Below are 17,555 nucleotides of genomic sequence, written 5' to 3' on the forward strand. Positions count from 1 at the left end.
CTCTAAAACAGAGCAGAAATTTCATGTCACAGTTCACAACTTCTTCTGTTCACTGATTGGCTGGTCAAAAATCAGCCAGAGGAATCCAAGTGAAAGGGAGAAATCCCAGAAAAATCCCAGAAATTTCATTCATTCTGGGGAAAAATTCTAACCAAGTTTACCTCCCGGATAAAGTAATAAATAACAAACTGATTAAACTGTTTTTCTTAGAAAGTTGAATTCAATGCTACAAGCTAAACCCAAACCTGACCTGCAGATATAATAAATTATTTAAAGTGTTTCATCTGCAGCTGAAAGCCTTGATGAAAAAAAATGTAATCAGTTTTAGTTAACTTTAGTTATTTTAGCTAATGATACTGAGAGTAAATGAAATACTTGTTATATTTAGTATTACAGACAAAAAATTGGTATTGGCAGACAACTGTAATCGGTGCACATGTAGAATTAAAGTTTTTATTATTTATACAGAAAGAAAATTTGATGCAAGGGATTTTTTCTTGACACATTAATTTATTGACTACATTTACATTCAAATATAAACAATAAAAACAAACACATAAAAAGTACAAGTTCAGAAAAAAAGATATTCATTCATGTGTTTTATTGAGTCTAAAAGAGTGAATTAATGTTTCGAATGGAGCTTTGAGTTCATAAGTGTAGCTCCTCTCCCGTCCTGGTGGGGGCGCTGTGGTCAGAGCGACAGGTTGACGTCGCTCTTCAGCTTCCCGCTGCTCAGGCTGTGGATCATGGCGATCATGGCCGAGTGTTTGTTCAGCTCGTCTTCCTTCTGCTTTAACTTGCTCTCCAGCTGGCTCTTCTGCAGCTCCAGAGACGACGCCTGCCAGAGGTCAAAGGTCAGAGGAAGACCGAGCATCATTAAGCTGCAGTTTAGAGTTTTCTATCAGCAGCTGCTTTTCCTGCAGAAACCTCACAGCTATTGGCCACCAAGGAACAGGAGGCCATAAACAAACAAATAATGAATAATAATAGATGGACTATTGGTAATCATTAGCATAGCTTTAGATCAATAACATTAATCATTTGGCCAATAATAAAATAATAAATTCCTCTAGTACTTAATAAGCTCCAGCAAATGGTCATGGATGAAAGTCTTCAGTCAGAGGACTCTTCAGTCGTTGGAACACTGACTGCTACTGGATTTTCTTCCTTCTATCCACTGATTTGTGTAGAGAAATGAACTTTCTGATGCTTTGCGATTCTGTACAGAAACTCTGGTTTACTGGAGGCGGCCATTTTAGGAAGCCATCTTTAGCAGAGTTGTGGAAATAAACCCAAAACAAAGAAGGGTGCTTGTTTTGTCCGACTGCTAACAGCTAACAGCTGCTAGCCGCTCACCTTGATGCTAACGTCCTTCCTGGCTTGCTCCGTTTTGTTCAGCTCCTTCCTGAGGACGTCCAGCGTCTCCTCCAGGTCTCTCCTCTCCTGGTCCTTCTCCCTCAGCGTCTCCTCTTTGGACCGCAGGTCTGCATGCAGACCTAAAACAAATCAGCAGAAACATTTGAAAACTAATAACTGCAGTGTAAGCCCGTCGTAATAATCAATAAATCTATAATAAATAAAAACGAGCTCAATAACATCCATTTTCATGATTTATCGTTTCTCTCTTTCTATCAAAAACTGGATGATAAAAATCTTCAATCTGCTGTTTTGGTCTCAACTCATAATTCATTTCATTTGTAGTTTCTGTTTTGTTTATTTATTTTAGAAATTTAAAATGTCTTCCAATGTTAAATGTTCATCAGAATCTAAAGTTTATTGATCTTTGAGAACATGTTCTGGCATTTTCATGCCTTTATTATTATTACATTGTCTCAAAACAACAATATTATGGTTTATCAGTTTGTCATGGTGACAGGTTTAGTTCAGAGGTCAGATCGCTGCCAAACTGACCTGCAACGTCGCTGTTCTTCTTCTCTACGTCCAGCCGGAGGGATTTGATCTCCGCCTCTCTCTCCTGCAGCTCTGATGTGATTCTGAAACAGACGGAAACCAAACCAAACTTCTACTTTGTTCAAATGCAGAGAATAAAAAGCAGCTGAAAGCTCCAGCTGTCGGCTTCCTACTTGTCCCTGTGCAGCTGCAGAGCTTCGTGGTTCTTCCTCAGCGTGTCGTTCTGTCTGCTCAGAGAAATGTGAGCCGCCTGCAGCTCTTTCAGCAAACGCTCCGTTTCATTAAACCTGCGCAGATAAAAGCATGTCTGATTTCCAACTGCTGGGAAAACAACATTGGTCTTTAACATGGCAAAAGCACTAAATCTTACCAAGTAGTTCAGGTCTAATTACCAGAGCAAATATCTTAGTTCACTTGAAATAAGGCAAAACTGCGGTAACTTACAAGTAACTTTTCAGCAAGATAGTTTGTTTAAAGTCAATAATTACTTTTTATATCAATATAAAACTTCCATTGGCAGATTATTTCACTTACAACAAGACATTTTTTACATGTTTAAAGTGAAATAAATTTCCAATGGAATAAGTTTTTTCTCATCAATATTAAGAAATTATTGACTGAAAACAAACTCCTATTTATTGCTGAAAAGTTAGTGATAAGCAGAGGAAAGCAGAGCATCCAAAACGTTTACGCAAGTAAAAGTAAAAAGTATCCGTCCAAGAAATGACTAAATTAGAGTAAAAGAGTAGTTGGTAAAAAGTCTAACAGATCAAATTATCAATCATTAATATTCAAAAATTACATCATCAGATGGACCAAAATATCAAGCTAAGTGGAAATTTTGGTATTTTAACGAATCAAAATCACAATAATTTATACCAGTGACACAAAAATAACAAAAACAGGCAACAGAACATTTTTCCAAATCAGTTTCTTTAATTAAAAATCTTATGAAACTTTAACACAAACTGCAGGTGTGTGTCTGAATCTGGGGAAGTTTTGGTTATAATATGTTTGTTTTTCATGCAGTTTGTAGAAAATCCAGAAATTTTACTCGAGTAGAAATACTTTACAATAAAATTACTCAAATAAAAGCAAAAAGTACAGTGGAGTTATTCAAGTAAATGAAACTAGTTACTACCCAAAGTTAGTTTAGTCTTAATTCCAGTGCTTTAGTAGAAACCAGGCCACAGCTGCTTGGTGAGGTTTTGTGCCTCAGGATGCATGAGGAATTAATTTTGCCTCTGACCTGTTGAGCAGAGCGTTGTAAGCTCCTTTCAGAGTCTCGTGTTCCTCAGAGTCCCTCTGCAGCCGAGCGTTGTGCTGCAGCAGCTCCTCCATGTCGGCTCTGGACTGCTCCACCTCCAGAACCTGGTTCCCCAGCTCGCCCTGCAGATCCTCCCGCCGACGCTCCGCATCCTTCAGCAGGCAGGCCAGCTTCCGCGCCTGCAGGAGGGAAACCAGCGAGAGACAAACTGCAGATCTGGAGGATTTTACCGACAACCCAAGAGTTTATAAAGTTACAGTCAAAATTTAACAGCAATAATTTAGGTTATTTAGTCTGGTGTAGGAGGAGAGTTTATATTTTCACCATGTTATTAATTCATTTATAAACGTCACAGTTTAAAACTTAATATTTATTTAGAAAGATACAGTAAATATTTAGCTCGTTAAGTCGACGCCCGCCCTGTGGCGGGCATGACGTCATGCATTTAAAAGACTTCTGTATAAAAAAAGGACGCCATGAGAAGTGTGCATTTCATTTCTGTTGGACAGTAGAGACTTCAAACTTTGTAAAAGTAGTGTTTTTATATTGATTTTGTTTTATATTTACTTCCAAATAAAACCAGGAATATGATCGATCATTTTAGCCATAGCGTAGTGCGCATTTTACGCATGCTGAGTGCAATCAGTAGTTGTTTTATGACCAAAAAGTGAACGAATGCAACATGAAAGCCATTTTTCCGAGTTCCTCCAAGTGCACCACATTTCCGAAGCAACCAATCAGAAAGCATTTTCGGCCATTTTGACTTGAGATCGGAACAGCAGCGCGGGGAGAGAGTTTTGTGGCGGAAGAGAACGGTGCGTTGTTGAGATTTCGGATTTTACTAGTAGTGTTTTGTATTAGATTTTTTGGAAGTAGTGTTTTGTATTAGATTTTTAGATCATACGTGTGTTAGTTAGTGTGCATTAGTGTTTGTGTGTAGTGTTTGTAGACGGTTTTTAGTGTTTAGTGTGTGTCAAAATGAGTCGCTACATGACTGCGCAGCAAGCCCTGAAGTACATGTACGAATGTGAAGAGGACGAAGGCGCGCTGCCAGAAGGTTCGGACTCGGAGTTTGAGCTTGACGATGAGGTTTGTTTTTGGTTTTTTTTTCTTGTTTTATTTCTTTGTTTGGCATGGGATATGTACAGTAAATTATTATAATCGGAGTAGATGCACACTGAAACACATTATATGCTAATTTCCATCTCCAGCTTGGTGATCCCTCCATTCTATTCAGGGAGGAGGAGGAGGAGGAGGAGGAAACTCCCACGTGCTCTGTCCAGTTGAGGCCCACACATCAGAGGACACCACTGAGAGCGCAGCGAACTCGGACAAGATCCAGATCTCCTCTGACTGAGGCAGCACCAGAAACACGGGCTGGACAGTGGAACACTGAAGAGGACGCAGATGCAGCCCCTGTTGTAAGCCGCTTTCAACCAAGGAGAACACCAGGACCACAGATGGATCTGATGTCCAACCACAGTCCAAGTGAGCTGTTTTTGTTGTTTTTTGCAGCTGATACAGTCAAAACCATCTGTGACAACACAAACAGATATGCTGCAAAAAATCAAGCAAATGGAAAAAAATATAAATGGGCTGAATTAGACACAGAGGAGCTGTATAGGTTCTTTGGTCTATTGATCTATATGTCCTTGGTGCAACTACCAAGTGTCCAGGACTACTGGAGACAAAATCATTTTTTGTCTGTTCCAACTCCAGCTAAGGTCATGACAAGGGACAGGTTCAGGAGCATTATGTGGAACTTGCACCCAAGTAATCCTGAGGAGGATGTCAAAAATGACAAAAAGAAGGGAACACCAGGCTACGACAAATTATCAAGACTGCGGCCTGTTTATGATGACATCCTCAATGCCTGTCAGGCTTACTACCAACCAAAGAGGGAGCTGGCAGTTGATGAAAGGATGGTGCCAACAAAGGCAAAAACTGGCATGACCCAGTATATGAAAGACAAGCCAACTAAATGGGGAATAAAGCTTTTTGTGTTGGCCAAGTCAAGCAGTGGCTACACTGTGAGTTTTAGCTTATACACTGGCAAGACTCACACTGCAAATGAGCATGGGCTGTCTTATGATATGGTAATGAAACTTATTCAGCCATCTTATCTTGGCACCGGCTACCATATTTACATGGACAATTTTTATACCAGTCCTACACTGTTCAAGGACCTGGCCAGCAAAAAGTTTGGAGCTTGTGGCACTTATAGGGAATCCAGGAAGGGATGCCCTAAAGGGAGGCCAAATGCTCTCACTAAAAAAAGTGGAAGAGGATCAGTGAGATGGATCAGAGAGGGCCCAGTGGTCTTTGTGAAGTGGATGGACACACGGGAGGTGTCTGTCTGCTCAACTATCCATCCTGCGTTTTCAGGTGAGACGGTGCAAAGGAGGGTGAAGAATGAAGTGAAACGCTGGATTGTGAAAGACATTCCATGTCCTACACCAGTCATGGCGTACAATAAATACATGGGTGGGGTTGACCTGTCTGATCAACTCATCCAGTATTACTCTGCACAACGGAAAACTTATCGTTGGTACAAGACTGTGCTTATGCATTTGGTTGACATTGCCACAGCAAATGCCTACATCCTACACCAAGAGTTGTGCAAAGCCAAAGGAGTGAAGCCCATGACACACAAAGACTTCAATGTGGAGATGGCCAGTCAGCTTTGTAGTGTGGACATGGCAGGTGTTCCAAGGAGAAAGGCAGCTGAACACATTCCTGTGCCCATTAGTGCTCAGCAAAATGCCAGAAACGGCAGACTGCAGTGCAGACACTGCCTCCAGGTGAACAAAGTCAGGAAGGACACACAGTGGAAATGTGAGGGCTGTGATGTGCCATTGTGCCTTCTGATTGACAGAAACTGCTTTGCACAGTGGCACAAGTAATTTGTTTTGTCTTGTGGCACCCATTTTGCAAATATTGTAAATAGTTGAAAGTGGGGGGGGGGGTGAGACATTGTGATGTTGGAGAAAATTTGTGATGGAGATATTGACATATTTTGTAAATAGTTGTAAAAAAAACGCCTGGGAAATTACCCACAATATGGTGAAAATATGACTAGTAATTTGTTTTTTACTAAGTTTGTACAAAAGTTCTTAAAATTTACCCAAAAACTTTTCATGTTAGGCTGTAAAAATGGTTTGTTCAACATTTTTGTGAATATTATAGTAAAAATATCAATATTTTTTCTACTCGGATTTTGTTTCTGTGTGTGTTTTTTGCTCCAATGTGATAATAAATTTTGTCAAAATGAAACAAACACTGTAAAATCACAAAGTTTAGGATGTTCTGAAAATAATGATACCAAACAAGGTAAGGTAAATAGTTTTTATGGTGAAAATATAAGGGTAAATTCAAAATTAGACCAAAACGGCCATTTAGACCCAAGACTCCAAAGGGTTAAAACTTAATATTTATTTAGAAAGATACAGTAAATATTTAGCTCGTTAACTATATATCTGGTTTGTAGCTAAATATTTCTTGAAACTGTAACAAATTACTGGAAAGTTAAACCCCGAGTTAAATAACTCAAGTTATTGCTGTAAATCATTGATGGTGTAACAAACAGAACCAGCTGGAGTTAATATTTTCTTAACCTGATGAGTTTGATGACTGTATAGGTCATTCAAACTGTGAAGCATTTATTTACTTTCTTACCTAAAGGTTTCCAGGCTCAATATCTCAACTAGATCATCACTTATTGTATTTGTGTGAGAAGCTGAATTAAAGTTTTACAGATTATTTTGTTATGTGGAGAATCTGAGGAGTTTCCTCTTCACTGAGAATGATTTAGTTTACCTGGATGTTCATTATGAAACAGAATGATTTAGTTTACCTGGATGTTCATTATGAAACAGAATGATTTAGTTTACCTGGATGTTCATTATGAAACAGAATGATTTAGTTTACCTGGATGTTCATTATGAAACAGAATGATTTCGTTTACCTGGATGTTCATTATGAAACAGAATGATTTCGTTTACCTCGGCCTCAGCTTGAGCTCTCTGCAGTCGATACTGAGCGATGAGACGGTCGGCCTGAGACAGAGCCAGAGCTTTGGCCTCCAGAAGGTCCTGCATGCGGCTCTCCTTCGACTAAAACACAAACAACCAGCAGCTGGAAGACGAACTGAACAGGAGATTTAAAAGCAGCTTTTCGTATTTTACCATTAATTCTGATGTTTTGTTAAACTTACAGCAAACCCAGCCAGTTTCTGCTCGTAAACGTCGATGATCTCAGACAGAGGAGAGTCCTTCGTCGGTTCCTGCAGCTACAAAAATAAAAAATAAAAAAAACAGAACAAATAAATTATACACTGCAAAAAACACAAAATCTTACCAAGTATTTTTGGTCTAGTTTCCAGAGCAAAAATCTTAGTATGTTTGAAATAAGATAAAACTAACTTGAAAGTAACTTTTCAGCAAGAAATATCATCTTGTTTTAAGTCAGTAGTTCCTTAATATCGAAGAAGAAGTCCCAGCTCCATTGGCAGATTATCCTAAGTAATTTTCCCATATAAGTGAAATAATCCACCAATGACAAGAACTTTAGCAATTTTAGGGACATTTGATTTCAAACTACCTGTAACTGAATAGTTACTCAACCGAGTCTGAAGAAGCTAAATTATCTTCATTAACAAACCTGGATGATAATCAGATTAATATAAAGAAAAAAATAAGTTTTTAATTCATGAAGACTTTAAGTTTGGTAGAAAATCCAAATCAGGAACAATGAAAAGTAAATAGAAACAAGTTTTTCCTTTATTTCAGGATTAAAGTGCCTTCATTCATACTCTGTAGTTTTTTCCCCAAAGGTGTCAAAAAGGTAGAAACATCCATAAAATATCGGTAAATATTGGTTATCAGCCATAAGAGGAATATTGATGTTGGATATCGGCCCAAATTTTCATCCATAATTAATTCATTTCATCCCATTTTTAAAAACAAACTGGAAAATGAATGTTTTTGACAGCTAAAGATTTGAGATGTGCCTTGCATTTGCTCTCCCCTTCACTTTGACACCCCTAAATAAAACCGATTCCCTCCAAAGCTGGAAGAGGAACCAGAAAACACCTGCAGAAACAGAAGCAACTCCACAGCCGGACAGAAGTCTGCACTACACTGTTCATAATTTTACTTGTTAAAACATGAAAATCAGGACATTTTTCTCCATTTTGTCACATAAAATCCCATGCAGGTGAAAGGTCGTTGCTGTGGCAACGCCTCCAGAGTTTTTACCTCCATGCCGGTCTGCAGCTTCTCCACCAGACTGCTCACGCTCTTGTTGCCGCTGGAGGCGTCCATCGTACTGGAGTTCATCCAGGGAGGCGGGACTTCCTGCACAGCGACACGCTTCGCCGTCAGCTCCGCCTCCCTCTGGCGGTACGCGTTGTTAGCGGCGATGCTTTCCCCCACGCTGGCAGGACAAACACAGACTCAGTCAGCAGCAGATCCTCCAGGACTCTGACAGGAAGCCAAACGGCAGGAAACATTTTCTGTCATTTCTAAAAAATAAGAACTGATTAAAATCCGATCTGGTAAATAAGAAATCTGAGATTTTACTGTTTATAGCCCGACTGCGTGAAGACATTATTTTCATCATGTTTCTTATTAATGCTGAAATAAGCAATAGATCAATTAATCAAATGATAAATTAAAGTGAGCTCAATGATTTATCATTTTTCTCTCTTTCTACCAAAAACTAGATGATAAAACTCTCCAGTCTGGTGTTTTGGTCTCAACTAAACATTTTTTTTGAAGGACAACTTTGGTTGGAGAAACTTTATAATTTATTTTATTTATTTATTGTTTCTGTTTTATTTGTGGATATTTAAAAAGTCTTCCAGTACCAGTGTCAAATGTTCATTAGCATTTAAAGATTACTGATCTTTGCAATAACTTCTGAAACAACTGATCGTCCAGTAAAGTTCATTATTGTGACTGGTCTACTCACAGCAGTGCTGGGAAGTCTGGAAGGGGCGTGGCTTCCAGCAGCAGGGTGAGTCCGGTCTGCACGCGCTCCCTGTGGTGTGAGGTCAGAGCCAGAGAGAGGGGGGTCACCGTCCTCTGGTCCTGCAGGGTTTAATGAGAGACGCTGAAGATTTAAACAGGAAGTGAGGAGGCCTGGCGGGAGTCGTTGTTCACCTGCAGCATCCTGTAGAAGCTCGTCTCCATGTCCTTCACCTGCTGCCTCAGGCGGCTCATCAGCTCCAGAACCTTCAGCAGAGCTTCTGCACACAACTGGCTGGAAGGAAAACCACAACGTCACGATTTCTGCTCCAGAACGGATCGATTTCAATAAAAATATTTACAGCTTTAATTCGCAAACTGATGCAGTGATTAGAAAATAAAATTATTTCATAATAAATATCTCCCTAAAGCGTTTTTATGTTGACTCACCTGAGGTTGCTACTGGAGACAGGAGGCAGGCAGGTCAGGGGACTGTTGCTATGGCAACAGGAGAGGAGAATTTCTACCTGAGAGAGGCAGAGCTGAGCGCTCACCTGAGAGGACACCAGAGACCTGGTGGCGTCCTGGCAGCAGAGGGGTGGAGCAGGTGAAGGAAACAACCCGATTCCTCTCCATTTAGCTCAAGGTTAGTTGGTTTTAGTTAGTTGTTTAATCTTGCTAGCTCAATATATAACTTTTGTTTTGAAACTGCTTGCAAACTAAACAGTTAGCTTGGAGTTGAATATTTACTTTGCTAAATAGATATTTAGCTTGCTAACTAAATGTTTAATTTAACTTACCAACTCAATATTTAGCCTGAAGCCAAATATTTAGCTTACTAATTAATGTTTATTTTGGTAAGTAATTTTTAAGTTGCAGCTAAATATTTTGTAAACTAAATATTGAGCTTTCTTAGTAAATATTTAGTTTAAAACTGTGACATTCATAATGTCACAGTTATTGAATGAATAACATGGTGAAGATGAACCCCATATTTTTTCTGTCATGACTGTTCATCTTTAGACACAATAATTTAAAAAATGCAAAATTTTAAGGCTTTAAATCCCCCAGGTAGCATCACAGCGCTAACAGACACGCATGCAGGCCTGTGGGTGAGGATATTGAGCAGCAGGGTGCAGACGTGGGTGATGCGGTGGCAGTGTTTCCTGAGGTGAGCGTCTCCTTTTGCAGGATCAAGGCCCTTCAGCAGCCCCAAGGCGACTGGAAGCAACATTTCCACGAAGTTCAGCGTGGATCCAGACACGCTCTCCGCTCCCAGCGACTCCTGGATGCACAGAAACGGCCATCAGGACAGAAGAGGACGGGTCGACTCAAAGGTTCACACACATACAGACAAAGAACATCTTTATTGTGCATCAACAACATTCAGATTTCAAGTCATTTACTGAGGAAGACACAGCAGTGGATTAAAGTAAGAGCTTCAGACAAACTGGAGGGTGTTAGTGATGCCTATGCATATGCAGAGTTTGTCCTCTAGGGGGCAGAGTACCACTTTAAAAAAAGCTGCTGAACGCATTTAATTTTTATCCTGTTTGTCATTAAACTATTCTGGCCTTAGAGTATATATCCATACATATATCCATACATCCTAGTAAATAACTAGTAGTAACTAGTTACATTTACTCAGGTACATTTACTTGAACAACTAATTTTAATAATTTTATTATGAAGTATCAATTTCCTATGTTTCCTCTGAGTGAAATCAGATTAATAAAGTCCTGATACCTCCAGCAGCTCGGTCAGCAGCTGTAGCGTCTGCAGTGAGCATTTCTCGGCGCCCTCCACAGGCGAGGTCAGCCACTGCACCAGAGCCAGCCCACACTCGGCTTTCCGGCCCCCGTTCGCCTCGCCCGCCTGTCCGTGGCCGGCGGCTCTGAGTTTGGCGCCGGCCGGCCGGAAGACGACCTTGCAGAGCTGCGAGCGCAGAGCTGCGACGCTGCACATGGACAGGAGGAGCTGCAGCACCTGCAGCGACACACAGGCTGCGTTAAAGGGGCTGCATCATGTTTTCCAGACACATGGAGCCATTTTATAGCACAATCAAGTAAATATTTTAACTTTAGTTATTATGAAAATGTTTTATGTATCAAATATGATCTAAAAGAAATCTGACTTCCTGATTTAGCGCCTGAAAATTGGGCCTCTGTCTCTTTAAGAAGCTCCTGCTCTTTCGGAAGCAGTTTTCTGGAACAAACTTCTAGGAAACTGTAAAACTGCTGAAACACTGAGTTCCTTTAAATCCCACCTGGTTAGAGCTGCTTTTGATTCGTAACTGGAATACTGACCAATATGATGGTTTTTGACTAAATGTCATATTTCCTGCTTGTTTCATAACTGATTATTAAAAGCAGTTGCTGCCTTGTTGCTGAAATGTTCTATGAAAATGAACCTGACTGCTCACAGCCACACATTCCTGCTTTTTAAAATATTTGATTTGGTTTTAAAGGAAACTAAATTAATGGGTTTACTGGAATTATCAAAATTGAGAGAAACAATTCCCTCTGCATTCGTTGAATCTACAGATGGAGAAAGTCACAATAAAACAAGATTATACACGATAAAAACCTGAAACATTACATGCATACAGAACATAATGAGTGATAAGCCTCACATCTGGACCACAAAGTTCCTTTCTTCAATTTTCTGCTATAAATCAACCAACTGTTTCTAGGTATTAAGTTCTTGTGGGAAACATTATTCGCTGCTGCATAACGACTCACATTCAACCTGAATCCATCTGGAGAAAAACAAAGTCGTGTTTGATCAGGAAAACTTAACGTAAAGGTTTCACTAATTATTTACATAATCACTTTATGTAAATAATTATCAATGCTTAATATTTATGTGTAAAGGTGGTAAAGTATGAGCAAGTGTTTTAAGATAATATATCTGCACACATATGAATGGTTTTATTGCTTTAGACCGTTTTTAGATGCATGTATCAGTTGTTGTTTTTTAAATGAAGCAATTCACCACAAACTGTTTCCTGTTCTGATGATTCATGTCTGATCAAATTAAAGCCATGAGAGCAGAAAAAGTGTCAACTGATGCAAAGGCTGAGATAAGAGGCCTGATGAACAAAGTGTCATTCACAGATCTGCCTGGTCCAGAACGCAGCTGCTGGCGTTCTGACTAAAACCAGGAGGACAGAACCATCAACCCGGTTGGTATTTTATAAACCACTGAACGGATTGAAGATCTGCTGCTGCTGGATCAACCTGCCAGACCTCTCAGGCCCAGAACCAAACACGGAGAAGCAGCATTCAGCTTCTATGACCACGAATCTGGAGCAAACTACCAGAAAACTGCAAAACAGCTGAAACTCCGAGTTCCTTTAAATCAAGGATAAGAACTTGTTTTGAAACATAATAAATGAAACACTAATCAATATTTCATATGTAACGATGGCGTTCATCAAAATGTAACGCTTCAATAACTGACTGTGTCTTCTATGAATTTGTATTTTTGCATTTTTCTGATATAAACTGAAATTAATTGTTGTTGAAATGTGCTATACAAATAAACTAATTGAGGCTTTCTGGACTCAGAGTGTCTGTCCGTCTCACCGTGGCTGCCGAGTCGGCGTCTTTCAGGTGCAGCAGCCCCAGAACCTGAGAAACGCAGGCTGAGAAGTGCTGATACCTGGAAGCAGAGAGGCGGGTCAGACAGGGCGGCGGGGAACGTCTGGGCCTGAAGAGATCAACTCCACCTGCTCAGGTAGTCGGCTACTTTGGGGCTCTTCAGCAGGTCGACGAGGAGGTCGACGGAGTACTTCCTGGTCAGCGTGCCGCCGCCGTTCACGATGATGTTGAACACCAGCTGGAAAGTCTGATGGATGTTCTTCGCCTCAAAAAGCTGCAGACAAAAAACATAACAAGTTCCAGGTGTAAACAACCAGAAGCTTTTTATGATGCAGACAAGAAACAGAAACAGGAAGCTGAACTAATAAAAATAAGACAGTGGGACAATTTCCACGCGTTCAGATAGAACAACATTTAACCAGAAAGGCCTTTCAGTTGCATCATTTATCATAAACCAAACAGTAAAGGATCCAAAAATACCTTAAAATGAGTAAAACTGGATTTTATTTACCTTAGAAAATCAGAAGGATTTCTACTCACCTTCTCGCCAACCTTCTCGTTGAGAGTCAGGCTGGCCAGGATGGACAGCGTGAAGATCACCACCGTCAGGCTGTTGTGAGCCAGGAAGCTGATCAGAGTTCGGTACAGCTGCCTCACGTTCTCCTTTACAGTAAAAATAAGTTTTAAAAATACACATTTTACCCACATGAGGAAACCAAACGTCCAAAAACAACAGCGAGGCCAGTTCTTCTTCCAGATTTACACAGAAATATAAAACTAACTGCAGCTAAATCATCAATGATCTTCTCAAAATGTGTCTTAAATTCCATGAAAAACCTTTTTTTAGCATAAATAAAACATTTAACATCTTGTTGTGAGCTTGGGGTCTGTAGGAGAGCAGAAAGTTTGAATCTGGTCTCCCTTCTATATATCTTCATTAGAGAGGCACTGATCTACTTTTTCCACCTCCAGTACCGACACCGATATCTGAAGTTTAGTATCAGCCGATAAATTGACTTAAAATGTTTCTTTTTTTAAACACAGACATATATGTACTGAATTACACGTTTATTTAATGATTTACTGCAGCAGTACAGAACATTTAGAAACACCAATAGCTTCACAAGTTCGGTCAAATATGCAAAAACAACTTTAATTTGTTCAATCAGAGCAATTAGGAATAAAACAGCCAATTTAAAATAAATAATAAAGAAACAAACTGACAAAAACAACAGGTTGATCACGTTGGTCAAACATGTAAAAATAAACTTCAACAAACTTTTCTAATGCTTCAGAAAGTGAAACCAGGAATAAAAAATATAATGTAAAATAAATAATAAAGCATGACGTCACTCAGGGCATAGAATTAGACTGAATAGATCTGCCCTGATGGATCAGAAATATTGTCACCAAATTGTTTTCAGGGCCAATGCAGAAATTAATATCGGATCTATAATCTTTATCGTCTGTTTGGGTCAAATGCGTCGATCAGTTCAGTTTTCTCTGTTTCCTGTTAAGTCTTATGAACTATTACATCACATCGCATTTATTTGGCATTTCGCTAAAGCAATGTTCTATTAATCACATTTTTATATCCAATTATTAATTAATCTGTTAATCCAAAAAATAATCTCTACATTCAATCCAGCAGAAATGCCTGAGATTTTCTCACATGTTGGTGTTACAAGGATTTTTTTTAGCTGCTTTGCAACAAACATTCACTAAAGAAATGCTGTTATTGCATTTTAGCCAATAAAATGTTTATTTCCTTATTTGCATTTTAATGTGTGTGTTGGTCTGTCACAATAAGCAATAAATCGATTAATCTGTCCAGGTCAATAATTTTCATTTGCACAATGTGTTGTTTTTCTCTTTCTACCGAAAACTGGATGATAAAAGTTTTCAGTCTGGTGTTTTGGTCTCAACTCAACATTTTTTAAAGGATAATTTTGTTTAATTCATTTTATTTGTTGTATCTGTTTTGTTTAATTATTTTGGATATTTAAAATGTCTTCCAGTTCCAGTGAGAAATGTTTGTCAGAATGTAAAGTTTATTAATCTTTTAGAATGTTTTCTTGCATTATTATGTCATTATTACCATTATATCAGTTGAAAATGGTCTCAGAACAACAATATTATCGTTTATCACAATAACTTCTGGGGCAATTTATTGTCCAGAAAAATTTGTTATTGTGAAATTTGTGTGAATTTAAGTGGTTAAATGAAAACATATTATTTTTTTTATCATGGGAGTGTTCAAAGGCCAGAACTACTGCTGAATACTCAAAGTTTACCAGAATCATGTTGATAAAATATTCTGTGGTCTAAAACAACACAAGAGGAACTTTCAAGAAGCAGAAATGATTGTTTTAATCTGTCGTGTGAAGCTCTATGCCAGCTGTTCTCACAGTTTTGTAATATTTTTAATCCAGAAAGCTGAGCGGCGCTGAAAGCTCACCATGGACTTGATGTGGCTCTGCACTGACGGGTTGTCCCGGCACAGGTTGGCCAGCAGGCCAAGGCACGGCATGACCACGTCCTCCTTCTGCGACTGGCTGAGGGGAACCGTGATGACGAGATTAGAAGATTATTGTTCACGTTTCATCGTCAGATTACGGCTCTTACATGTTGGTCAGGAGAAAACCGATGAGCTCGCGGATGTAGTTTGAGAACTGGAAGGTGCGAGTGTTGTACGTCAGTTTCTGCAGCACCTGGAGACACTGAAAAACAAAATTTAAACCATTAAAATCACAACATATGGAGAGAGTTAGTGCCTGAGACAGCAGAACAGAGACACTCTGACTCTGCGTTAAACAAACACAATAAATAAAATTAGAACTCGATGCATTTGAACTTAACAGGTTTGGAATATTCCAGCTTATTTTGGTGAACCGTTTAGGTCAGAGGTCCCCAAAGTGCGGCCCGGCCAACGCGTCCCTTTGCCTCTCAGATGGTTTCTTTACAGCTCTGCAGATCTACTGCAGTTTGAGCGCAGAGCAGAGCTCAACGTGTTGACATGCTAATTTAAACAAGTTAAAATGGTAAAAGGTAAGAAATGGCCACTTTAACACGGAGCTTCTACAGAGCTGACTGTGAGTCCCTCTTGATTTGCAAAACTAGAATAAACTCTGTTTACGCTAAACCTGCTTTATGATGAAATCTAAAGGTGTAAAAACCAAAATATGAGTCAAAATAAAAACAAAATCAGGTTATTTTCTCGTTAATATGTTAATACTTTAAGAAGTGTTGTATTTTAAATGTTATTTTAAAAGTTTCTCCATGTTGCTGCTGTTTGTCTCTACCTGCAGCACCAGAGGATCTCCAGGGGTGTTGCCATGGTGATGGATGACAGCAGCCAGCGTGCTGGTCAGGTTGTAGCTGCTGTGGAGAACTTCCCGACTGGCGTCATCGCTCCCTGAGAGAGGAGAATAAAATGCAGCGATGCAGAAAGAGAGCAGGAATCAGACCCGACCCGACCCGACCCGGCTGTGGCAGAACTCACCCAGCTGGGCCAGCAGGGAGATGATGGCGCTGGTCAGGGCCGGACTGGTGCTCGGGTTTCCTGCCAGCTCCACCAGCCCACTCACACACTCTGTGGGTAAAAACTGACCCGAGGACAGCAGGCCGTCACATTTCAGGCCGGAAAGCTCCTGAAACAAAAACAGCAGCTCAGAAATCACAACCAAAGGAACAGAGTCCTGGTTTGAAACTGATCTGATCTGTGCAGGGAGCTGAAGATCAGGTCCATTTGAAAACCTGGAGCTCATCACTAAATAGAAAAGGAAACAAACAAAAAGCTGCTCAGTAGTTATAAAAAATAAGCTAATGCACTGATGAAACATTGAAACTTTATGTTGATCCTGCATAAATTCAGCAGGACAGAAATATTAAAAACTACAATAACCTTTAAACGAACAGCTGTAACTGGTTCATCTGTCACAGATGTCCTAGGTGACACCATCAGTGGCTGGCGGCTCTGCTAATCCACCTCCTTTGCTTTTGCTGCTCCTCTTTAAATCTACTTTAACATGCTGTGACCATGAGCAGAACACTTCCAGAACTATGAAGCTATAAAACGTATTTGTTTTCTCTCTCTACCTTGATAAGAGACGTGTGTGTGTGTGTGAGAGTGTGTGTAGGTATCTGACTCAGAGAAAGTCCAAAACAATCCCCGTTAGCGCTCACCTCCACCTGTTTCTGCAGCTGCGCAGTGTGCTGAACGGTCCTGCTGTCTCTGTACTGCTGGATGGCCACCAGCAGAGACTTTAAACATGTCGCTATGTCCATCCTGTAGGAGGAAAAACCGCCAGTTAAAACGATTTAACAACCAAAATTCTACTACTCGTTTCAACGAGCGTCCATCTTTGATCCTTCAAGCTGCTAACAACAGTCTGTGGATTACCCTACATTTTCACAACATAAGACGAAACGAGGAGTGTAGTAAAATAATAACTATATTTAATGTGTTTACGTGTCACAGTAAATCTTTGTGTGTTTGTTTCTGAGTACCTGGGTTGTCAGTTTTTTTTCTGTCTTCGGGAAACATCAACAGCCTCCCCGGCAGTAACGTCCTCCCGCTTCTGCTTCGAACTGGGAAGGAACGAACCATGTAGGGAACAAAGGGGGGGACCGAGCTCACTCATTTTCACTTAAAAGTCTAATTTTACTTCTATTTGCTATCAAAGTCAATTATATTCAAACAATATTATATTCCACTGAAATCTGAATTATTATAATGACTAAAAACAGTTTTGTCCTTCAAACTAAAGCCGTTTTTTTGGCAGAGCCCCCCCTCTCTCTTCTGTCGTT

General features: G+C 39.8%; 2 protein-coding genes across 2 annotated transcripts; one reads left to right on the forward strand and one right to left on the reverse strand.

Annotated features, from left to right (window-relative positions):
* Nucleotides 1-584: 584 nt before the first annotated feature.
* cip2a (cellular inhibitor of PP2A) lies at nt 585-17,349 on the reverse strand. Its single transcript, XM_032551932.1, has 22 exons — nt 17,256-17,349; nt 16,932-17,034; nt 16,249-16,396; nt 16,049-16,161; nt 15,372-15,466; nt 15,205-15,301; nt 13,287-13,409; nt 12,875-13,020; nt 12,732-12,807; nt 10,891-11,130; nt 10,267-10,429; nt 9,595-9,742; nt 9,340-9,439; nt 9,149-9,267; nt 8,434-8,611; nt 7,392-7,466; nt 7,180-7,290; nt 3,161-3,357; nt 2,085-2,198; nt 1,912-1,994; nt 1,357-1,496; nt 585-838 (listed from the first exon to the last, which is right to left on the reverse strand). Exons 2-22 carry the CDS (start codon nt 17,031-17,033, stop codon nt 692-694), a joined length of 2,715 nt encoding a protein of 904 aa, XP_032407823.1. The 5' UTR covers nt 17,034; nt 17,256-17,349; the 3' UTR covers nt 585-691.
* LOC116712132 (piggyBac transposable element-derived protein 4-like) lies at nt 5,233-6,596 on the forward strand. Its single transcript, XM_032552002.1, has 2 exons — nt 5,233-6,080; nt 6,169-6,596. Coding segments are annotated over exons 1-2 (810 nt in total). The 5' UTR covers nt 5,233-5,271; the 3' UTR covers nt 6,170-6,596.
* Nucleotides 17,350-17,555: the final 206 nt, after the last annotated feature.

The sequence above is a fragment of the Xiphophorus hellerii genome, chromosome 21 (genome assembly GCF_003331165.1).
Source record: "Xiphophorus hellerii strain 12219 chromosome 21, Xiphophorus_hellerii-4.1, whole genome shotgun sequence".
NCBI classification, from domain to species: domain Eukaryota; kingdom Metazoa; phylum Chordata; class Actinopteri; order Cyprinodontiformes; family Poeciliidae; genus Xiphophorus; species Xiphophorus hellerii.

Bases quoted from the DNA above. Each gene is read 5' to 3' on its own strand.
- cip2a (XM_032551932.1), bottom strand. From the start codon at position 17,033: ATGGACATAGCGACATGTTTAAAGTCTCTGCTGGTGGCCATCCAGCAG. The intron at 13,410-15,204 runs GTGAGCTTTCAG...TTTACTGTAAAG, and splicing joins AGAGCCACATCAAGTCCATG to GAGAACGTGAGGCAGCTGTA. The intron at 1,995-2,084 runs GTAGGAAGCCGA...CGTCTGTTTCAG, and splicing joins CTGCAGCTGCACAGGGACAA to AATCACATCAGAGCTGCAGG.
- LOC116712132 (XM_032552002.1), top strand. From the start codon at position 5,272: ATGGTAATGAAACTTATTCAGCCATCTTATCTTGGCACCGGCTACCAT.